The 24,179-nt window shown below is 39.1% G+C and overlaps 2 protein-coding genes across 2 annotated transcripts in view; one reads left to right on the forward strand and one right to left on the reverse strand.

Annotated features, from left to right (window-relative positions):
- agps (alkylglycerone phosphate synthase) overlaps positions 1-16,654 on the forward strand; it is a 45,182-nt gene extending 28,528 nt beyond the window's left edge. The window contains exons 13-20 of the mRNA XM_015370497.1: positions 259-335; positions 441-553; positions 2,844-2,913; positions 4,775-4,836; positions 5,581-5,670; positions 7,733-7,832; positions 9,805-9,862; positions 14,203-16,654. Coding sequence (XP_015225983.1) covers positions 259-335; positions 441-553; positions 2,844-2,913; positions 4,775-4,836; positions 5,581-5,670; positions 7,733-7,832; positions 9,805-9,862; positions 14,203-14,324 — 692 coding nt within the window. The 3' untranslated portion in view covers positions 14,325-16,654. The remainder of the gene's footprint in view (positions 1-258; positions 336-440; positions 554-2,843; positions 2,914-4,774; positions 4,837-5,580; positions 5,671-7,732; positions 7,833-9,804; positions 9,863-14,202) is intronic.
- A 5,782-nt stretch (positions 16,655-22,436) lies between these two features.
- Positions 22,437-24,179, reverse strand: part of pde11a (phosphodiesterase 11A) — a 46,654-nt gene continuing 44,911 nt past the window's right edge. Inside the window, exon 18 of the mRNA XM_015370436.1 lies at positions 22,437-23,607. Coding sequence (XP_015225922.1) covers positions 23,374-23,607 — 234 coding nt within the window. The 3' untranslated portion in view covers positions 22,437-23,373. The remainder of the gene's footprint in view (positions 23,608-24,179) is intronic.

The following is a 24,179-nucleotide window of genomic DNA, read 5'->3' on the forward strand; positions in this document are numbered from 1 at the left end:
CAGCCTTTTTATTACATTTTTTGACTAAAAAAACAGAAAAAAAATGTATTCCTTTTTTTTTTTCCTCGCAGCATTTTAAAACCAAAAAAACAAAAGAACAAATTGTACATGTAGATTCTGCATTCTTTGACCAGACAAAAAAAAAAAAAAAGAATGTACCTTTAGTTTGCAACTGTCCAGTGGTGTTGATCTCCTAAAAAATCTCCTATTTCACTGTTAGATTCGCCTCTACATAACATTTACTTTTTATTTCTGCAGGCCATGCCCTTAAGCCACAAGTATCTTCCATTTTCACATCTTTTCTGGATGGACTGAAGAAGTTTTACATCACCAAGGTAAAAAAAAAAAAAGAAAAAGAAAAAAAGAATTAAAACACTACAGCCGCCATTTCTGGTGTTTTTGTTCCTGAAAACCCATTCTCGTTTTTTTTTTATTTCCAGTTCAAAGGGTTTGACCCCAATCGCTTGTGTGTGGCCACCCTGCTCTTTGAGGGAGACCGAGAGAAGGTCCTGCAGCACGAGAAGCAAGTTTATGACATTGCTGCAAAGTTTGGGTGCGAACACTTGATCTTTTCTCTCTGTTTGCCTGTCTTTAGGACAAAGAAGCAATAGCAATGACATGTCTTAAAAAACCCTCACCCTTTACTGTGACTCGGCAGTATGTATCGGTTTGGACTAACAAGTCACCTTTAGATATTTTCCTTCCAGTTCAGCTGTAATGTTAAAGCAAGTCTGCGATGGGAAGTGATGGTAGAGCACCAGTCCCCTGAGGACAACTGAAAGGAAGATGACAAATCCCGGTTTTCCTCAATTGATATGATTGATGATCTAACAGTCGGGACTTCCCACCAGAGAGAAAACACTGTCTGATGATCCTCCATTCTAGAAAGCAACCTGTTCATTCGGTTCATATTAACGTTGCGTTTGAATAGTGCTATTATCTATCTTAAGTTCTATTTTAGACTATTTTACACTTGAAATTAAAGGCCAATTTCTACCTTATTGTGAAACGACTATAAAATGAAAGAAAAAAGAAATTTAGTTAGACTTTACTTTTTCTCCCATTGAATGTTTTCAGCAGTTTCTAAGAACTTCTGAATGTTCAACAAAATTGTTAAACATCATTCAACGTTTGGTTTTCTTTCCTCAGAGAAAAACGAATCAAGCAAAACAGTGGAACAATTTTTTTTTTTTGGCTTTTAATGCAGGTGATTGCTATTTATGTATGAGTAAAATGGGGTTCACAGATGTAGCTGTGTGTTTTATCGAAATATAACAGTATTAAAACAATATGATCAGGAAAGGGTTTTTTAATGCTGTTACCTGAATACTATCCATGTACAGGGATCGTTATGCCTGAAGCAATTCTTGACACTGGGATTAAAGATTGATTCCCTGTATTAAAGACACAGAACCAGCTCAATTCAGAAGGGCTCAGTATTTATCATAAAGTATTTTATTAATTTAGGAGTATTTCAATAATTTCACAGGTACCTTGTGAAATTAACAAACTAATCAACGATGATCCAAAAAAAGTAGGATGTCCAGCTGTGCTTTGAAGTGTTGTCTTAAAGATTAAGTGTTGTGATTATTACTGCCTAACCGTTTAAACAGGATGTATCTTCAGCTGTTGGAGCTACTGATCCACGGTAAACAGAGGCTGGGTTTATATTTCGAAACTCTCAGGGTCATTTAAGTCCTTCACCATTTGGTCCCACGGTTTTTATCATTTCCTTCCCCCATTTTGTATCTGTTTTTATAGAATCCTGTTATTTTCAATATTTTTTTTTTAATTAAGATAAGGATGAAATAAGTGCTATAATTCCCTACTTACATATTTTGGATCTGATCCCTCTTTGTTCTGTTGGACCTTTATGAAATGACTTTATAATCAAAGAGGAGCCAATATAACTGAACAGGCAGATGCTTTTTTTTTTTTTTATCTATTAACATCATAGAACATTACGACACATTATAGATAACCGTTTTTTAATCACTGGACAACTAAGCATGTATAGACTTAGACTTTTCTAAGTCTAATTCCAAAAGAATTGATTTGCTAGCAAGAAGTCTAATCAGGCAGCCATATTGTACTTATTTACTACTTTAATTTTCAGAATAAGAATAGAATATGGTGTACAATTATTAAATGATCAGGAAAACACAAGGTTTTTACACAAATGTTCTGCAAACGTAACCTTATTTATCAAGTGCTTTATCATGAACCTTAAGCTCTGGTGCCTTCAGCCTTAACAGATTTGTGTTGTTGAATTTGTCAGGCTGCAAACAGGAGTTTTTTTACATAGTCTTGTAAGGGATTTTATATTATTATTCCTTAGATGATGCTTCTTTCTCACATCCAAACTTTTTTTTATTATCTGCCCTTTCCTCTTAACTCGTCGGATTTCTTGTGTGCGATAGAAAGCCATTGAAGCAGAAGAAGCCCATCAGTTCCATGTAGCATCCTCTCCATAATTGTATTATTTCCAAGAAATGGTGAACACCCATCAGATCAAGTGTCAGTGATGGATTACTTAGGTTAGGTTCAGTTAGGAATGCTTTCCTCTGGTGTAAGGAAACAGGAAGAAGGGTAAAAAAAAAAATCAATATAGTGATTTTCTAATGAGCTTGGGCTGATTAGTTTGGATGGTAAATGAAAATGTGATTACCCACTGCTGGTGATAGATGTGTGGCTGACCTGTGGCGATGCGTGGAGCACAGCGGCATTGATCTACATTGTCGGAGTGACGAGCTGCAGGACAGCTGTTGTGAAGGGCAGCAGTCAGAGCAACAAAGGTGGAGAGAAAAGAGCAGTTAAATATTAACCATGCCGTGTCTTTCCAGGGGCCTGGCAGCAGGAGAGGACAATGGACAGAGGGGCTACATGTTGACCTTCGTCATCGCTTACCTTCGGGTGGGTCACTGCTCTGGGTTTTTCTCTATCTGAGCTGAGGGGCAGGCAGGGAGGCCTTCAGAATATGACCTCAGGAGGTCCTGGATCAGATCTGGTCACAGTTATCAGTACGTCAAACGCTGTGGAAGGAGGACATAGCGGCTCCTGACACCATAACAATAGAGAGTCGACTTGGGTCACTCCTTTTGGAGGTGACAAGTATGTTTGCGGTTACCTCTTACAAACTCCTTTCTCCATTTTAGATTTTTTTTAAAGAACATTTCCTTAGTAAAGTGGACTTATTTGCTGTTTATCAAAAAGTATATTTTTATATTTGCAAATTAACTGAAGACCAATGTTTATTTTTATTCAAAATTGTTGTTTGTCTATAGCAGTTAAACCTGAATGTCATTATCCTTCTCCTCTTATGTTGGATTCATTTAATCATTTAAAAACATTTTAGTAAAATTTTTAAATCTTTTGCGGTAGCAGCTCATCTCACTCGTTAAAAAAAAGAAAAAGAAGATATCTTTTTTATTTTTTTAGCAAAACAATTTGTGGAAGAAAAAAAAGCTGTGCATTATTAAAAATAGTATTAATTATAAATGTTTGGGCAAAATAAAACAAACTAATTATAAAGTGTTGATATTGTTCTGTTTTGAAGTCACTCTAGCTACTATAAGTAGAATAAAGTTAAAATTTGTTATTTTTATTCCCCCCATACATTTCTGACAAAGTAACTTCTGGTCAGGGTGTGCAGGTGTCGCAGTGGTTGGCGCGCATGACCCCATGTACAGAGTTCTTAGTCCTCGACGCGGGCGACCCAGGTTCGAATCCAACCTGTGGTCCTTTCTTACCCACGTCTCTCCCTCATTCCTGTCAGCCTACTGTCGAAAAAGCGAGCCACTAGAGCCGTTCAAATAAAAAAAAAGTCGCTTCTGGTCGATGTCTGCTGTTTTAGAACTGAAATAGCTTGGTTTTGTTCTCTGAACGGCGGACCCTCCTTCCCTCATCATCTTTACCCTCTAAAACTGCTGTACACTGCACCAAACAAGTGTCAAAGAGATCACAGGCACTTTTATATTTTTCAGCTCTCAGTGTCTGAAACTCCTGTTAAATAAGACAGCACTGATTCATCTGGCGCAGACAGCGAGTGATCCTTGTTAACAGGACTTGGTCTGTGGACTGAGATGACCAGGGGAGAAATGGGATATTATTTTTCCTCTGAGTGTATGTTTTTTTTTTTTATCAGCATAACTGAGAGATCCATCAATAACTATTTCTGTTGACTAGCAGATTTTTATTAAAAATGGTATGATGCCATGCACTCCAGCAATGCTCTCCAACCCTAAGGGAGGGGAGCAGAGCACCAGCATCACACTTCTCCCACCGTGTGAAGCTCAGTCTAACTCCAACCTGAAGAGAAGGGCATTTTCTGTTAGTCACAGACATTCTTTATATACCCTCAGCATTGAGAGCAGAAAGTTCCAGGAGAACTTACAATTTTAAACTGTTTATTATGAATACTTCATGTTTTTTTTTATAAGATTGTCAGGGTATGAACAGGCGAGGCACTGGTGAATTATGTTTAAAACTAATATTCCCTTTTTTTTATCACCATCTTTAATAATTCAAAGACACACTAAAGGGTAGATTTTCTTTATATTGTCCAATGTGAGACCACATTGTCATGCTTTTAGCACATCTTTACCAGGAGGTATGTTTGTAGAGTATACATCTCACAAAACCCCACAAAGTATTTTAGCTGGGTTTTACTCTTGATTGAACAGATCAAAGGGACAAAAAGCAAGTAAAGACGATGTAAATGTGCTGAATGCATTAACTTCTCAGACTCCTAATATTAATACTGTATTCTATTCAGGACTTGGGGATGGACTACTACGTGATTGGGGAGTCATTTGAAACCTCTGTGCCTTGGGACAGGTAAGTGCATTAAAGGCTCTTCTGTTAAATTTTAATGCATTTTTCCCCAAGATTTCCACTCTACCTGCTCTAATAGACCTTTTTGTTTTTTAAAATTGACTACTGCGCTGTGACTACCACTATATGTCTAATTTCCTCAATTAAACAACTGCATCAGAGGAGGTTTTCCTTCTTCTTTGCAGGCCCACATACACATATACATATACATAGATAATGGGGGACATGTGTGCTGTGTGGGGGCGGTGTAAAGTGTATAGCATGAGCCACTGATCTTTCTCAAATCCATGTTGTGAGATCTGCAGTTCCAACATGTTTTATTATCCTGCTTTCTCGCACGACGAACGAGAGCACGTGCAGCTCCCTGTTGGGTAAGATGCCTGACGGGAGAGACCAAGAGATCAGGCACTGAGGCAAGCATATGTGCCTGGCTCATTAACCACCCTCCTCCCCATCCCGCACAATCCACACCCGGCTGCACATGCTTAGGACTGGCGGCCATTTCCACACCAGTGGGAATCTCTCGCTCAGTGGTCGCCATGTCAGTCAGTCTGTTGTCCTCCTCCCTTCCTGGCTTCCTGCCTCTTCAGAAAATTAACCCTTTCTCTGCTGCCCATGAATCGACTCAAATGGACATTCCATAGGCAGAACATTTTCGTTATCATGCAAACAGAAATTGTTTAAATTTGATGGTGGAAGAACAGAGCTGTTGAATTTGTACATCGTTTAATTGCTTTTTCCTGTCAGGGTTTTGGACATTTGCCGGAATGTGAAGGCACGCATCGTGCAAGAGTGTAAAGACAAAGGAGTGCAGTTTCCACCACTATCAACCTGCAGGTAATAATAAAAACAACTTAAAGGTGCACAGACACATATTCATCTAAAAATGTGCTTTTTAAAGTCAATAGTTAAAATAACTTATATTAGACCAGCAGGTACAATTTTGAGCCTTTTCTTGTTTCTATTTAAGAACCATAAAGAAAGATTGGAGGGTTGGTCAAGATAGTATTTTCTAACTTCCTCGGTTATTTACAGCAGATATGGCATCATCTGAAAGTCTTACTCTCTCTCTCCCACTCACAGCCTCAATAAACCGCCTTTTCATTTTACTATCTTCTCAAACATCAATGTTTTCTTTGGCTTCATTTTATTGGCATCACTGATACTGAAATCAACTTAGAGTCTCCCTTATTCTATTGTAGCCCCCAAACCGGAGTACAGATAGGACTATGACCTTTTAGGTTTCAGTACAGGCCATTCATTCATTGTAAAAAAAAAAAAAAAAAAAAAGATTTATGAGTGTCCTGAAGATAAAGCTGAAAATGATCAGATTCTGATCACCAGATGACTTCTCTCCACCTCTGTAAGAAGTGTCTAAAAGCAGCAATTTACTTATAAAGACAGTGGTGAGCAATCATGGCCTGTTCACGGATTGTTCTTTTGAATCATTCTGTATGACCCAAGATCACAGTTCTAGAATGGGACAGTTATGGCCAGGTAGTGCATATTGAAAATGGAAATCTACCAAATGGGGTAACAGAATAAAATAAGACAAGGGATATATATTTTATAAAACAAATTATTTCTTCTTTTGACATAGTAAATGGGACCACAGTCATCTGGAGACTTCGTAAAAGCAGAAATGGGCTCCACTTTGCTTTATACAGTTGGTGCTTTCAACCAGGCATATTACCCGTTAACCCAAAAACATCTTTACCCATATTAGACCCCTGTTATTATCTCGTTCTACAATGGTTTATAGAAATATCCCTACTTTATTTGTTCTGTGAAATAGTGAGTCTTTGCCTTAAGAGAGTCATTTCAGTGTTTCTCTCTTTGTGGTCTATCTTACAGGGATATAAGTTGCCTGAACAGTAGAACAGACATTAAATTGGCAAGCATCCCTATGTACCAACGCTTTACCAGATGTTTTGAAATTAACATGTAAAATCCGATGGTAGACTGAAACATGTAAACAAGCATTCCACAAATCACTTCTTTGTGTGTGCAAAAGTTGTTCTGCTGTAAAGGTAGACTGATATGCCCCAATATTTGATCACTGCTGTTTTCATAAACATGGTCATTTTTGTAGGTTATGTGGGTCTGACTCTAACTCTGATTCCCATGATGCAACCAACGCATTTGCTATGTTTTTTTTGTTTGTTTTTTTATCTACTCTGGGATTGGGGTCTTTGGATGATGACCAGGTTGTTGTATTTTTTACTTATTTTTTTCCTTGAATCAAACGGGAGATAAAATTATCTTCAAACTTTTTTCAACACTTTGCTAAAAGGACTTCCATTATGAAGGCATAGTTGTTCCCAGTAGTCCCGTCGCAGTCTGCCGGACAGTGGGACCTACTGACAGACGGCTGGCTGGCTGGTTGAGGCGCACCAGGCTGCTGTTCACAGATTGCAGGCCGATTAAGCCTCGGCCTGATTATGCTGCAGCCATTCATTTCCCGGCTGTAGCCTGTCACATGATTGATTTGTCCATTTAACCTCTAGAACAGTCAGCGTGCCAGGTGATGGGCCATGTCAGATGAACAAGGGCTCTGCACCCTGCACCACCACAGGGAGCAGCGGCAGAAAATAAAACCACAGACAAACTGGAGAGTTTAATGATGGCCAAGTGGATGCTAAACCTAAACATATATCTGATGCATTTAGTATATATTGATGATCTCGTTTTAAAAATGACAGTGCTTCAATATCTCTGTGCTATCTGGTTGTCATGAATGGAAATGAGGTTAAGAGGTCGCTGGTGGAAAAGTTAAACACTCCACTTTCTGGCTCTTACATGCTGTCAGGAATAAATGTTGAGAAAACACAGCTGCTCATTTACAGTCTTTTGAGATTCTCTGTGAGGCGTTTGTTTTAATGCTGACTAATTTGTGCAGGGTGACTCAGACGTATGATGCTGGAGCCTGTGTCTACTTCTACTTTGCCTTCAACTACAGAGGACTCAGTGATCCGGTGCACGTGTACGAGCAAGTCGAGGTGGGTTCAGCTTTGGTTTTATCACATTTTTTTCAACCCATAAGTGGATGCAAAAGTCTCAGAGTACAACTAGTGAAAACCAGAAGTAGACTGATACACTGACCAGTTGATATTAGCATTTTTTGTATCGGCATCGAGCAATACGTGCGCTTACCGATTCATTAGTGCATTCTGCAGACATACCCGAGATCATTAGACCCGCATTTGTTGCCCTTCCCTCCATTTGCTACCAACTGTCAATATTTTGATTGATTTTTAATAAATGTTTCTTTTTTGTTTAAATTGAGAGTTGTGTACAATTTGACTATCAGTGTGTTTTTTCTCATGTAGATGGAGGAAGAAAAAGCTATATCGGCTTCAGAAATGGGCAGCACATTTCAGGGATTGGTTAGATATCAAAGTAAACGACGTAAGCCTTTTAAAAATAAATAAATAAATAAAAAAAAACAGTTTCAGCTGATCTGTAGTAAAACATCTTTGTATTTTCATAAAAGGATCCGACTGGTTTAATGTGAAGCAGAGAAAAATAGAGTACAATGTTAATTTGTCATGCACAGGTTTTGCTTTGTTCCCACCCACAAGATTTAGGTTCAACAATTATTCACATCAAAGACAACATCAGTAAATAAAAATATAGTTTGAGGTGATTACATTTGTTAGAAGGGGGAAAAAAAGGAAAAGAAAATGGTAAAACCTCCATACCAGCCTTCGCTTATAAGTAAGAATAATAGTCCCCTAAATAACTGCTCGTTTGGAAGAATTTTGTTTCACCCCTTTTACCGTAACAGAATCTGTTCTTCAGCCCCATTGAAGATTTGCATCATTGCTGCTTAACCCAAGCTGAAAATCCCTAGACATTCTGTCTAAAGGGAGAAATGGGAGTGTTTGCTAGTGGTTAGAGCAGTGCATTTGTGCACTGAGAAGGTTGCAAGTACCCGGTTGCAAATACCTGCTCCCCAGGTGCCGCACAATGACAGCCCGCTGCTCCCCAAGGAAATGGATTAAATGCAGAGGAATGTGGGATGAATAAAGTTCAATTATTATTATTAGGTATGTCCATCAAAGACCAGAATTAATCAATTCCACCACATTGTCCAGGTCCTAAAGCAGCACAGAAACAGCAATAGACCCCCTTGCATCATAATACCACTACCATGTTTGACTGTCACTATGGTGACAGTTTTCTGAAACACTGTCTTGGTTCATGTAAGACGTCCAATCTACAACATCTACCTTGGCTCATTAATCCACAGACTTCTGTCCTAAAAAGCCTTGCAGATCTTAAAGACTCCTTAAAGATATATATATGTGGGCCTGGAATGTAAACTTAAGTAGCATTTTGGTAGTTTTGTTGTTGATAATGGCTTTCACTTCCCAAACCCTTAGATATGTCTTTGAAACCCTTTCCAAATTGATACATGTCAATAATTTTGCTTCTGATCTGTTATTTCTTTAGTTTTGGACATGATGTTCTGCTTCATGTTGTTTGACAGGTTTTATTTGGGTTGAACTTTAACCAAATAATGTAACAGCAACTGTTTTTTCACATAGTGCAAGGTGGTGTGCTTGGCTTTAAAGTGTCATTCTTTGAAATGGCTTCTTACTGAGGTTATTATTGACTAATAGTAGCTGTGGTGCAAATAATTGCCTCTGCTAAAATAAACACATATTTATTTTGTTTTTTTACTATCTGTAGAGAATAAACATCTTGACTAGAATATGTTGTACCTGTTGCAAGAAAGAGAAAGCTGCGATAGTTGTATGTCAGCCAGCATATCAGGTAGCATGCAGCCACTGGTTTAGGAGGACTAGCAATCTGTGTCCTAAGATCTTATCATGTCAAAGGTTCTGTTAACCTTAGGGATCAAACTCTTTCTTTACGATTTTGAGCCCAGTAATCGACCTTCTCTACAGTTAGTCTCAGAGTGAATTATTTGAATAAAATCTTAAAAACATTTTTTGTTTCTTTCAGCATGCGGCTAGAGAAGAAATCCTTGCCAATGGAGGGAGCTTGTCACATCATCATGGAGGTAAAAAACTCTGGGAATATATTCAAAATTACCTGCCATATTTTTAGAATCAGGTTCCCAAAATTAACAGAATTATGTTATGTGTTAAACCTCTTCACCCTATTAAAACATGTTAGCCTGGGATGCACAGACAGCGATGCGAGCCCCTCCATGCCTTCCAGCCATTCGGGCTGTAAATGTGCATTCGGTCCCCACTTCCCCTCACATGTCCAAACTCTGCTCCTGCAGCCCAGATGAATGACTCAGACTTTGCTGTTTGTTCACTTCAGCAACGTCCAAATGGAAGCGTGAGCACAGGAGGCCGGAGAAACAACTCCTGGGCCCCATCAGGGATAACCGAAACGGCTGCCTTATCTATATTGCCATCCGCCTCGCTGTTTTCATACATCACTTCAGGCTATTCATCACACCTGTCAAAAACAGTATGCAGTGAATCAGCTGCGATATTAAATCACAATTTTTCCCGAAGGCGGGGACAGGTTCAAAATTAAAAGATTGCTAATAAAAAGGAGGCAGTGGGTTGGGGTAAATGATGCCTCCGTTATCGTCGGCTGTACGCTGACCTCCAAACGGTGGCCCCGTCACCCCCGAGCGGCACAAGGGAGGTGACGAGCGGGGGAGAGGAGGGGATATTGATGCAGCTCCTCTGCACAAGCCGCTCACTCTGTAATTGTGATTAATACCAGCGGGGCTCACTATCAGACTGCAGACAGGCCGGTTTGTCTGCCCACAATCAGCGCTTGACAAATGGAGCCTGTTTCTCTGGGTTTCGTGTATCAAACAAAACCCAATGTAGTCAAGAATGGTGAGGTGGGAGGGCACCGGAGGAAATATACATTTCTGTGGCCCTGTGTTTACAGCAGGTCACTGTGGTGCTGAGAGGGAAGAGGAAGAATTTCTGGGCTTATAGAACCTCCTGGCGCCTCCTCTGGTTGGACGCCTCGCTCTGTTCACTTCTGTATGAAAGAAATATTTTTAAAAAATCAGAATCTGCTTTTCCAAACATGACCGGTTCAAATGCCAGAACACAGAGCTTCATGCCCTCTATAAGCAGGTACCCAGTAGTTGTAAGAAGTCTCCTAACATCAATCATCAAGAGCTTCATCAATCTACTAGCTCCTCCTCCATGCTTCTCGGGCCAATAATCCCACTTGACTGAATCTCAGGAAGGCAGTTGTGTGCTGACCCATATTTGTAAGATGGACTCAGAGAGAAGCATGCTGAGGAAGTGAGGCTCGGACAAGCTGCTCCCTTCTTCTCTGTATGAATCTGACCAATAGCAGAACCTCAGGTTGGCTTCATCTGCACCTTTCTACAGGCCCCCTTTCTTCACAGCTTCTGACTTCTCTGTATTTAATTTTGACTCTGATTGTATCTGGCGGACCAAGACAGAAGTCTCGATAAATGATAAACAGTATTTAGATATGGAAAACCACATCGAGCCGCCTTGGACTGGAATAAGACCTGCAAGTCTTGCGACGAAGGTTTGAACATTTTGCATCACTGGGTTTGCCTTTTTGATTGGCCCCTCTGCTGCCCACCTTCTTGCAGCAGGGACTGCTGAAGGCATTTGGTTGCCATGAAGTTTAACAGTAAAAAAGAGTTGGCATGCCAAAGTTTTCTGATTTCTAACTTGTAAAGAAAATAAAAAACTCATTTCACACAACTTAAAATGTTGTGTGCTTAGTGTGTCACATAAAATAAGTATAGAAACAGTAAAATTTGGAAAAGCAAAAGTCTAGTGGAAACAAACACTTTCCACGCAAATGATGATGAGATAGAGAAGTTCACTTCTAGCCCAAACTTCTCTAGTTTCACCCAGATGAGAAATATGAAATATCTCTCAGATTGGGAGGGAAAAAAAGGCATCTTTGAAATATCTACCTGCTCTGCTTTGCATGTCTCAGCTGCATAGTCCAGGTCTGGGGAGATTGATTGCAACAGAAAGCAGAAAGGAGAGAATATGACAAGATAGATGTGTAAATTATCACAGTGATGGAGGCAATGATGCAGTCCCAGAACCTTCTGTTTTCTTTCCTTCTTCCTGTGAGGAGGGAGGGACAGAGGTGGGACAAAAGGGATGGAGTTAAAAGGAGGAGGTAGTTGAAGAGGGTGTGGTATTTTCTTGGTTCTAGGGCAGCAGCTGATTGGTCCCTCTATCTCCATCTGGAGGCTTGTGTGGTGTAGGAGGTCCCCGGTGACCCCACTGTCTGCCCTGTTTTGTTAGGAGACGGGCGTTGCTGCCCTCAAAGCTGATCCCCATCTGGGTTTCCTGGCTGCTCTGTGATAACATGGGGCTGTGCTGTGTAGACGGAGGGTCCTCCCCTCCTGCTTAGCTGTCAACAGCGAGGGTCTCTGCGAAGGATGGGAAAGAAACGAGAAGTGGGGAAAGAAACATTTGTGCTGCACTGATACCATATCTAATCTCAGGTCTTGGTTTGTTCTGTGAGCAGCACCTGCTTTACTTCACAAGTCCACATTTCAGTTGGTTTTCAGAGTTTTTAATAAAGTGGGGGAAAAAAATTATTCCTGAAGTCTTTAGGGAGCTTTTTTATTTATTTATTTATTTATTTTTGCTCTGTTTTTACCATAAAACATGTTTATTTTGGTACAAATGTACTTTTTAAACATACTTTTGGTAGAAATAGAATGAAAACATCTTGATATCTAAAATTCTGACCATTTTAAAATTAGGTTTTATGATAAACCATTAATCCCACAGATTAATCATTTCTGAAGTATTTTTTCTTCTTGTCATGGAAAGATTGATCCCTTTATTGTTAAACTTTATCTTTCAACCTTTGCATGAGTTTGCAGATTTATTTACATGGATTAAAATATCTTAAAATGGCTCATCAGATTTTGTTTTTGTTATTTAGATTTGTATTTTAACTGGTGTGCCGTCTTGGCCAGGTCTCCCTCGAAAAAGAGATTTCAATCTCAAGGGACTTCCTGGTTAAATAAAGGTTAAATAAATAAGTAAAACTTTGATATTATAGATTCATTAGACACGGTTTAAGTTGAAGGTGTATGCAAGAAAATTTATAGAAAGTAGCCTTAAAATGATCTCTGACTATTTCTCTTTTTTTTTTCTTTTTTTTTACACAATTTGAGAAGTTTTGTCAAAAAAAAAAAACAGGCAAAATTTTTCTTTAGATTTGAAAAGATTGTTAAATTTAAGTTCTCAAAAGGGATCAGTGATTTTCTTTGTCAGAATGCAACTTTAGATGTCAAGGTTCATCACAACTTATATTTGAATATAGTTAATGTTTAAAATGATTAAAGCTATAGAAATGTTTCTTTATAAATACATAACGGTGCCGTCGTCTGAGGAAAGGGGCTAAAGTTAGCTGCAAAAGTTGAAAGGATTCCTGCTTGACATCATCAGAGGAGCGTGAAAAACTACATAATCAGCCTTTTTATTTTTACCCATGATTAGAACCAAATTCAGCTCAAACATTAGCAGTGGTACAGAATCCACAGTATGAGGACCAAGACTTTATATACAACAACAAGAAAAGAGCGTATAAAATAATAGTCTGGGAAGCTTCTTGTTTTTCTTCCTGATGCTAAAGACAATAAATATTTTAAGTTATTCAGCTTTATTGGCTTTACAAACACTAAGAACAAATTTGAGTTGTTGGTTCATTTCTTTAATCCACTAAAGAGTTCTCAGTCTCCCTCTATCTGCAGACCTCCTGCTAGTTGCACATCCTCCACCGGGCTCCAGCTCTGGAGAGCGTCTGTGCAAACAGCTGCTAACCTCCCAGGCAGCCTCGCCAGGTTACCGGCTGCAGCCGCTCTGCCTCCTCAGGTTTAGACTCTAAATGGAAGTGCAGGGGCGGCTTAGAGCCAAAGTCCTGCTGACAGAGGAGCGTGGAGCAGGCGTGGCGGCCTCTTGGCCGTCAGGCTAACGGTGGGGTGCGGAGCTCTGGACAGCGTGTTCTCGTAGGTCAGACCGAGGGACGCCACGGCATGCACAATGAGACCGAAAGGCCGCAGAGACTCTGCAGGGAGTCTGAATTTGACGTTGGCGGTGCTTCCAAAGAGTGAGGGAGCCGGGATCGGCTCGCCACAGCCGCCAGCCGGCCCCTCCTCTGGGAACACACAGGGCCTAATGAGTTTGATAGTCTGCTGAGCTCCATAAATCATGCCATGCAAAACATTTCTCCTCTCTGAATAAAAGCATTTATCACCCTCTGTTTATTCACTCACTCTCACAAGATTGATTGGCTCCCAGCAGCCTGCTGAGCAATCAGCCGTGCCGATTCCTCCGTTTCTCCCCCATGGTCGTCTTCCTCCACTTATTTATTTATTTATTTTTCTCTTCTGCCATTCAGTGGGAAAACTTCGGAAGGAGTGGATGAGGGAGACCGTGTCCAGCGTTGGCATGGGGATGCTCAAGTCTGTCAAGGACTATGTTGACCCAAACAACATCTTCGGCAACAGGAACCTCCTCTAAGTCCAAGTTCCCGTCCGTTATCTCACCTATTTGTTTTCTAAAAGCACCCTGTGCATTTTGGATTAACGGCTAACTAAATGTGAATTTAAAACAGCCAGAGATCTTCTCCATCAGAAAAAAAGTCTCGGTGCCATTTAATGATTCACTCTTCTCCTCTACCACACATAGCACTTAATCTGCTGAAGCAATCGTCGAAGATCATTCTCACCCAACTTCTTCTAACAAGATTCATCTGGGCGCAGCTAAACGTTGACTTATCTCACATTTTCCTGATCACCTTTGCCAACATAGAGGAAGCTGATTCATGATCCTCCTGTGTGTGTGTGTCTGTGTGTGTGTCTGTGGCACTACTTTAGTGGTAAGTTGTCGCTTTCTAAAGCTCTGTGCCTTTCTAAAGCTTTTGTCTGCCTTCCCCTCTCCTTTGTGTCCCACATATGTCCTTTCCAGCCTTCCTGTCTCTCGTCGTTCTGACCTTATGCCATATTAGACGTGTTTCAGGACTGGGTGTATTTGTGTGTGCCTCTTTTAATAAGCTTGTCCCTTCCCAAGCAGTTTGGCTCTTGTCATTTTCAAAAAGTCCCATGTTTGGTAGGATCGCTGAGGGGAAATAAGCTCAACTGTTGCGCATTTAGTTTTTCTACTGAAAGCTTTTACACTGAGTGGTTTGTTACTGAACAAGAGAAGTGGAAAATGTAAGCCATTTTGAATATGTTTCTGTACAAAAGTTTTCAGCTTTTTTTGGCGGGGTGGCGGCTGTAAATCCCGGTCCTTAGTCGAACCAAAGACTTTAATCATGAGGCAGTGCAAGTCAGAAGTTTACACTCATTATTGGCAATAATCTTTGTTTTGGCCCATAAATGTAATAATTCTAGTCTGAAGTTATTAGCTGAAAGCTTTGATTCCATAAACAGGAACTCGACTGGTTATGAATCACACTATTGTTTTCCTCCAATCTGGACGTGGTCAGAATAATACATAAAATAGCCTTTCAACAGGTTTCTCCCTGGACGTTGGACATTTCCTTCCTGGCTCATTTCTGGGAACAGATTCTGCTTTTAGGTTTGGTCCGCAAATCTTTGCCTTAGTTAGGTTTAGACTTCCCAAACACTAAATTTAAACCTACTTTATTAACATTTAAACTAAATAGATCTGAGCCGAACCTCAAACCAATGGAAATTAAGAAAGAACAATGAAAAACATAATAATAATAAATGGTTTAATCCTTCTACGGACTGGAAAGTGCCCTGAAACCATCATGAACTGAACTGCTTCCTAGGTCTTTATTTTAATCTCAAATCAACGGCCTGATGTCTGGATATTTTAAACTGTAGTTTCCTGGAAGGTGATGATCCCAGAAATGCCTCAAAACTGGTATTGGAAGCTAAGTAAAAGCATATTTTTAGTTAGCTTCCCGGAATCTGACATCTGCTAAAACAAAATTAAATGTATCTGTCAAAATCAGCATGTTAAATTAACACTTCTGCATATTGTGTTAATTTAAACCAAGCTTAAAGCTGCCCCTTTAACCAAACCTGAATAATCTGCTGAGAAAAGCCTGGGGGGTCAGAGGAGACCTGCATGTCTGTGAAGCCTTCAAACTCAATAGTATACTGAACGGTAGAGGTGGAGGTGGTGGCAGCAGCATGCTGTGGGCTTCTTTTGCCATCGTATACTTTTTATTCATACAGGAAAAATATCACAGGCACATCAGAATCCCTTTAGGGTACATAACATTCACACAAAAAAAAATCTTTAGGGTTATTTAAAGCGTAAAATGCAACATTAAAACCCCAAAAGGAAAGAAATACATTTTAATAATGAGTGTAAACCTATGATTAGCTCCTCCTTCACTGTCACTGAATCACTTCATCAATTAAGCTGATTTGTTTCCTATTATGATATGCAAAGATTACCGTCCTGATTCTTCTGACTGTTACACACGCTGACACATTCAGCTCGAACCTTACATGTTTATTTAGTTTGTCCCCGATGATTCCCTCAAGTGTCGGTTTGTTTAGTGTTTCTACATCATGCTACAGCTTTTATGAACAGATTCTGTAACGTGCTACATTTTGATACTGAACTTTTACCATTCTGCTGCTCATTTTCTGGCCGATGCCTCTTTTCCAGGACTGCTTTTGTCCTACAAAAAATATTCCTGCTCCAGGTTATGGAGATGTCCACGACCTAACTTGTGTCAAAAAAAAAAAAAAAGCTTTTGATTGTCATAACTGTACCTTTTTTTTTTTTCTTTTTTTTCCACTTCTCTTTATAAATTAACATCTGAGTAAATTTTGTCAATGCTGTTTGTGCAATAAACTAATGCGAAGAAACCAGCGTCGTGTTTTGTTGTATTTTTTTATCTTGATGCATGAGGACTATCAGAGCAGCTCTGAAGTCTTGAGTTATTCTGGATGGCGTGCAGCAGAAGGTCAGCCCAAGCCTAAAAGCAGGTTGGTGTTTGTTCTGCCTCAGCACGCACCATGCAGAGCTCAAGGTAATCTGGCACACAGCAGAGTTGAACATAATCTTCCTTTTGCCTCCTGTCAGGAAAAACGCCACACAACTCACCCCCTCCCGCTCATTTGGGAGTCGTCCTCACCCACACATCCTCCCACACACAGCTGACTGACGTCACAGTCAACCAGCAACAGCACAGCTCAGCCTTGAGCGATGAAATCCACCGCAGCTTTGGCTCTACTTAGAGATTTGGTGAATGGAAGCAGGTGATACTGACAGAAGGAAAAGGACATTTACATTCAAATCTTATTTTTAATAATTACTATCCAGTCTTCTGTATGTAAAAACTGATTTAAAAATGTATTTAAGATATCCTGCATCACTAATCAGATAAAGCTGATTTTATTTTACCCCTCCTAATAGATTTGAAATATCTCTGTCTGCAGGAATCTGCAGTTTTTCCATTGATACATTTTTTTTTTTTTAAAGTGTAGATACTTCTTAGTCCACAGGAGGTCAGCATCGCTCTTGGAGATGCCTAAACTTTGAGGCAGCTGTAGGTTTTCTGCTTTTTACCCAAAATAGGAGATATTGTTGCAAATTTTATGAATTGATAAACTTGGATCATTCGCTTTAATTACCCAAATGTCCCGAGTCATCCTTAGACCTATAAATATTCTCTAAGCCAATTATTTCTACAGGCTTTCTGGATTTATTTGAATAGTGTAAGATTATCTTTTTCAGTATTTTTTGTACACAAACTAATAAATGAATGTGCAGTTAAATAAGGCATATTTTCACATTGTTTTAAGGGTTATTTTACTCTTGCCTTATTTATTGTACCTACTGCCGTTGGTATACATTTAACAAGTTGTCTCTTCTCTAATCTTCATCTGAAGTAACCAGCACCATGAAGAGACGGGGCTTGGTTCTTTGCAAATAAATCATTTCAATTGTATCACACAGATGTTGGATCGTGGAGGCATTGCTCCCATGTCTGATTGAATTCTTGAGAAAATGGTTACAAGAAAATAGTACTTTTAAGAGACAAAGGCATATTAAGACTGATCAATGGTTGTTCTGTTATGAGGGTGCTTTGGTTTCTTTTGAACAAAGGAATAAGTTCCATTTAAAGGACATGATGGCAAAAACAAGTGGCTGAAAAAAACTTAAAGTGGCTCAATCCCAGAGATGGGGGAAGGAGCTCGGGTTCGAGCTGCTGTTAATCTCTGATCAGGAAGCCACTCAGTCACCTTGCTCTGGTGGTCATCTAGTAGCAGACCTAGTAGTTGTTGAAATGTATGTGTCTCCTTCCTCTCCTCCCTTGAGATGAGCTGCAGTTTGATGAAGGTAACGAGGATTTTGGGGTTTCCCTCCTTGTCCTGTTGCCTCTGATCTGATCTCTGATTAAACCGCTACAATGGATGAATTTGAAACAGAAAGTTCAAATTTATCATCAACAGTGAAACAGCCAAAGAGCTCGTAGCTGAAAACGTGACATGTAGTTAATAAAAAGGTGATGCATCAAGTCTTTACTTTACTTTTAGATCTCACTCATATGCTCCATGCCTTGTCTGTTTTCATTGATTATTTAATCCTACAGAATCCTGTTATCACCGTACTGATGGTGGGTAAAAAGGAAACAAAGACATTGAAAAGACATTCAGAAGGTTTGATGAAGATACTGATCAGAGCAGCTTCCTTAAATGATCAGATAATCTGTCTTTGAAAACAAAAACAAAGTTTTTATCTTTCATTCTCAGGGATTTTCTTTAAAATCCATGCAATATATTTCGTCAGCTGATTAGCGAAATGTATTTTTGAGAAACTAGAGTATCTTTGTAGTTTAATTCATATGTTATACTCTCCTATTCTAATAATCGTTCACTGTAGAGATTTTGGAGAGTAAAGTAGTTATTTTCCTGAATCAGATGTGCAGACTGTTTGATGTATGACAAACAAACTTCAATGTATTTTATTATCAACTTGATAAACATTAAATTGTGAAAAACTGTCATCCTTAGGAAAAGATTGACCTTTAACCTAAATATTGAAATAAAGAAAATGCAGCATTAATTTTTTTTATTCTTTGGCCTTTTTAATCATATGTCCCCTAAATGAAATGCATTCAGGAGTCACCTGATTGGTAAATGAGAAAGAATAATACTTTTTTGAAAGGCACTTATAGATTTAGATGTATTAAAGGTGTTACTTAATTTAGGTAAATATTACTAAAAATCCTTTTAAGCTAAGGTGAAATAATTATTTAAAAAATACCACAAAACATTTAAAGTGCCTTTAGTTTTGTGCATATAGTTTTATATGCATTAAAATCCTACTTGGCAATAAAGGATTTCTGAATGTGTATGCTCCAGTGTCTGAGAAGCTAAATAAATTAGAACAAGTAGCAGATTTTTTTCTTTATTCAAACTGAACAAAAACAGAAGCACATTTGCCTTTTTCATGCCTTGGCTTTCCTCAGATTAGCCCGTCATGAATAAATCCAAAATGGGAGAGAAACACAAGAGGAAAAAAAAAAAGGAAGAGACTTTGTCCACATGTGGAAAGCTAATAGAAAAATAGAAGAGCAATATTCATATGTATTTCACGCAGCATGATGCAGGAGGATTCAAGTCATGCATGTCTGATGAGACAAGGTGCGCGCTATTCGAAAGACGAGGTATTTGTCGGCTCACTTCGTTTGCTACATCCTCAGCAAGTTGGTTTGGAGGCAAGACTGCATTAAACATGCGATTCTGTTCGGCTTCTGTTGAGCTCTTCAAATATAACACAATAGATCCATGCCTCACAATGTGCACAGTCACGTTAGAAACTCCAGCCAACAAAACTACAACACAATTCATAAGGCAGAACTAAATTCAGAAATAATGTTCATTACACCTGGAGTAACACCAAAGGGAATGCTTTGATATTACATGGGCACTTCAGTTTTAACGTGTCCGTCTCCTGCAGGGAGGAAAACTCTCATACAGATTTTAGCAGGTATGGGCTTTAAGAAAGGGTGGAAAATGGTTAAAAATTAAACCACATTGACGTTTAAAGACTAGAGACACTCTGACTGAAAGCTGTGTTTTAAGCAGGTTTGTGCTTGACTGAATCCAAAACCTCACTGACCTGATGTTGCCTACCAGTGATGATCTACATAAAAGCTTTTAGTTACGGGTTTCCTTTATAGGCAGCAGGAAATGTGAATCAATCTTGTACTGCCTAGAAATCCTTTAACTAACTCGGTTCCGCCTGTTAGAAGAAAGGAAGCAAGGGTAAAACGGAGCAAAGACTTTACTTCCCTTCAGAGAAAAATATTAGGAATCTCACGAGCATCCTTACTTGTGAAACCTGAAGGTAGGAGACAAGAAGGGAGGAGACAACAAAAGAGGGACAGACAGAGTAAGGAAAGTGATACAAAGGAGGGCAGGGAGCATACAAGGAAATAAGGAAAGGTGGAAGGGAGGTAGGATACAAAGAAGGAACAAAACAAGTATATAAGTAAGGCTGGGAAAACAGCAGTAAAATATGAAGTAGGAAAGGAAAATAAAATAAAATAAAATAGGAAGAATGCAAGGCAGGAAGAGGGAACTTGGGGAAAGATAGAAGATAGGATTACACAACATAAAGATAATAAAATGGAGAACAGGTTCTTTTTATGCTTCTCTTTCTTCCATTTTCTATATTTTCGAAATATCAGATTCGGGGCATTTATTATATTTGTAGAAAGCCTGTAAATATCTGCGTAGATTCTGACCGCACGGTTCAGATCATAGAGGTCGGAATGCACCAAGGGAAAACACCTCTAAATTTCTAGAAATTGCTGCACTTGGGCTAACCTGTACAAAGCCTTAAATGTGTTCAACTCTCAACATAAGTGAATTTTAGGAGCTCCTACACTGACACAGTCATTTTATGTGCTGTAATGAGCTAAATAATTAACCAAAAGGTTGCATTTTCTTATAGATTAACCTACAGTTGTGGTACCTGAGGACACATCAAGAGGGAAACAAAATACAAACTAAGGTTTTAAAGATTTCACCCAGAGAGGCTGCAGACCAAAGAGAAAACAATACTGTTAAACCCAGGTATCTGAAAAATGTTTTGCTGGTTTATAAGACATGCTCTTTTTTTGGGTTGCAAGAGATTTTTTATATGAAATAATGGAATTTAGGTAAAAAAAACAAAAAACAATCAGATGGAGATTAGACAATCTTGATATACACCAGATAGAGATACAAATCCTGGTTTAGGTATATTGGGATTTCCAAATTATGACTACTTTCAAAAGGCCAGAATAATGGGAATAAACAAAAAAATGTCTTTATATTCAGAAGTTTGCTTATATTTTCTTAGAATTTGAAAGGACTGAATTCAAATTGTATGACTTGGATCCTTTGCTTTGGGTATTCTCGCACTAAATAGTCATAAATTAGGCCCATTCCTCCTGCAGAACTGAAGAAACACTGTCAGGTTTGTAGACCACTTTCATCAGAGATCTTTTAACACACATTTCACTGCCTACATTTTCCTAACAGACTGAGATCAGGGCTTTGTGAAAAATACTAGAAAAAAACAGGCTTTTTTTTTTGTCCTTATTTGGGGCAACAGCCAAACACATACACAACATGATGATGCTTCCACTCTCTTCTCAGTTGGGTTAGTGTTCCCAGGCATTTAGTTTCATTAAATCACAGGTCATGTGTCCTTGAGTGCCTTTGGAAACTGGCTTATCATCTTGCTTTTTAGAGATATGGCTTCTTTCTTGCCTATTGGCCACTTAAAGCCAGCACATTTACTAAGTCTGTTGGTTTGGTCATTGGATTTGCATCCTTAAAAAATTATCTTCGGGGCATAGGACCCATCCTCTTCCTGAACAGCATCATAGCTGGATATTTCCATGCTCTTTATTTTGGCATATGATTCTTTGAACAGATGAATGTGGCACCTGAAGGCATCCTGATCCACGAATGAACCAGACTCTTCCTGATTTCCTGCTTGATTTGTTTTGATTTGTCCACAATGTCCCACTTGGAAGCAGTTGGACCATAACCTTCAGCTTGGATTGGTTTATTTTTTAGCATGAATAAGTTTTAGCACCTCTTAGGCCATGGTACATAACCAGAAAAAAAAAGGCTGATTACTCCCTCCAGTTTTGGGGTAAGTTACTTTCTCAAGCACAATAGAGTAGCTGAAGGTGATAGGCTGAGAATATGAGGATTGGTAGAGATTTGGGGCCTTGTCTGCAGTATTGAGAGAGCCAAAACACCAAAGCTTGTCTGTCTACACTCTGATGATCACCTATGGTCAAGAGAGACAACTTATGAAAGAAGGAAGGAGATCCAAGCTATAACAAACATCGTTTTTCTTTCCAAGAGATACCAGGGTAAGCCTTGGTGTACAATCAATAGTCTCAGATATCAAGATGCTTCCTATAGATGACCAATGGAAGGATATCTGCTTTTGCAGACTCTTCATTTTTGTCTTTCGTATGGGGGTAGGGTTGCTTTTAATTATTAAATAAGAGAAATTTTGCAGGAATGGGTCAAGGACTTTGCTTTTGACAAAGTCAAGGGATTTCTTGACATATGTTCATTAGAGCCATATACAGTAGAAACCAGATCATAAAGTGGCAAAGGTCTTTTGTTTTGCATGGGAAACAAAAAATGAGATGCACTGAAAAATGTCAAGCCATGGCTTTTTACATAAAATTTGGCATTTTTTTGCTCCAACTGTCAGTACTGAATCATCAGAGCTGAAGTCTAGCCCTGCAGAAATCCATGTGATATGAGAGTAACCTTCTCAAGGCACATTGTGTAGGTTTGTGTGACAAGGGAGGCCCTGTACTGTATAAAACTGGGCCAAAATATATTTCCATTTGTTAAATCTCACAATTCTTTTGCGGTAAACTAAGAAGTCAAGACATATAGCTGCAGTCATTGGTTTTACAAATTATGGCAGAAATTCAGCACGGTTCAACAGGGATTTCAATAACGTGAGACCCTCAACACAGAGGCCATGCATTTTTCAGTAGGATCTTGAAACAAGGCACAGGAAAGGAGGGAGCACATAATTCAGTTTGCATTGAAAGCCACAGGTCCTACAGCAGCACATTTCTCCACCCTTCAGAAGAAGGTCTACAACCACAATCCAATCCAATGCATACAGTTTTAACAACTCCACATCTTATTTACAAATTTACAAAAAAAATCTTTAAACTCTGGTCAAAATATTAGCAACACAGAAACCAATAGCATAAAAAAAAAAACTGAGAAAATAACCAGGCGTATTGTCTTTTTGCAAAAGGTTGAAGGAACACAGTGGTTCGAGTATCTTTCCCTCCCTTAAAAGGTGTCGCCGCTCCATTAAGCCTGCCAGGTGCGGCTCTGTCAGCCTTCATCACGTTGAATCTGAAGGTAATCTGAAAACCCCCAAGATCATACCATACTCAATAGTTCAAGCTCATCTCTAGTTGCAAAGCGAAGAGGAGCAGAGCCCAAGAACCTCTGCATGCACTGCCTCTGCTACAGGCTGCATTCTGAAGAATAAAAAGGCCAACAACGTTCAAGCTCTTCAGCAGAAGCTAACTGGCCGTCTTGGATGGTGTGCTTTCATAGTCGCCGCTGCAACACGGTGTGCTGCTGGTTTTTGCACCTGAGCAGCTTGTGCTTTCCGTGGCTTCAACACTGTGGGGGCTGGTGGGAGCGGAGTCATTCTGCCCACTTTGTCTCTTCTTGTTCAGTTCCTCCCAGTTGGCCCTGTTTGCTCGGATCATATCAACCATCGGCTGAAGTTTGGGATTCAACTTGACAAGAGTCTAAAACCAGAAAGAAAGATGCATGAAAATCTCTTAAAGAAGTTACATTATACTGTATACTAAAAAATATAAAAAAGTTTTCCCGAAGGTTTGTTCTCTAAAGAAGTAGCTAAGTAGTTAAAACTTTTCCATGGAAGCTGTTTTTACCCAGTTTCTTTCCTAAATAAATCGAGTGAAATCAGGTGTTTGAATACACCGTCAACGCACTTCTTAGAAAAATTTTTGTAGTTAATGTTTTCTCCATTTTTGGAATCCAGTGTCTGAAATGGCTTTGTTACCCTTTCCAGACAGAGAAAACTTTTTTTTTTTAACTCTTAAATTTATTGGGGCATGGCGTATTTTTTTTTTCTTTTTTTACAGATTTTAGCCTATTTCATTCTACCTGATATGTTCTATTTAAAATATTTCTTTATTCCACAGAACACACTATAATACATCAGTCAATACAGTAAAAATGATTGAATGTAGTTTGTGCAACTTCTACAGAAAACTCTAGTAAATTCAATGATTTACACTTGGACAGGTTTTTTTAGTCACCTTTTTTTTTCTAAATGATTAACATCTTTGATATT

Source organism: Cyprinodon variegatus, unplaced genomic scaffold (genome assembly GCF_000732505.1).
Source record: "Cyprinodon variegatus isolate N-32 unplaced genomic scaffold, C_variegatus-1.0 Scaffold46, whole genome shotgun sequence".
In the NCBI taxonomy this organism is placed as follows: domain Eukaryota; kingdom Metazoa; phylum Chordata; class Actinopteri; order Cyprinodontiformes; family Cyprinodontidae; genus Cyprinodon; species Cyprinodon variegatus.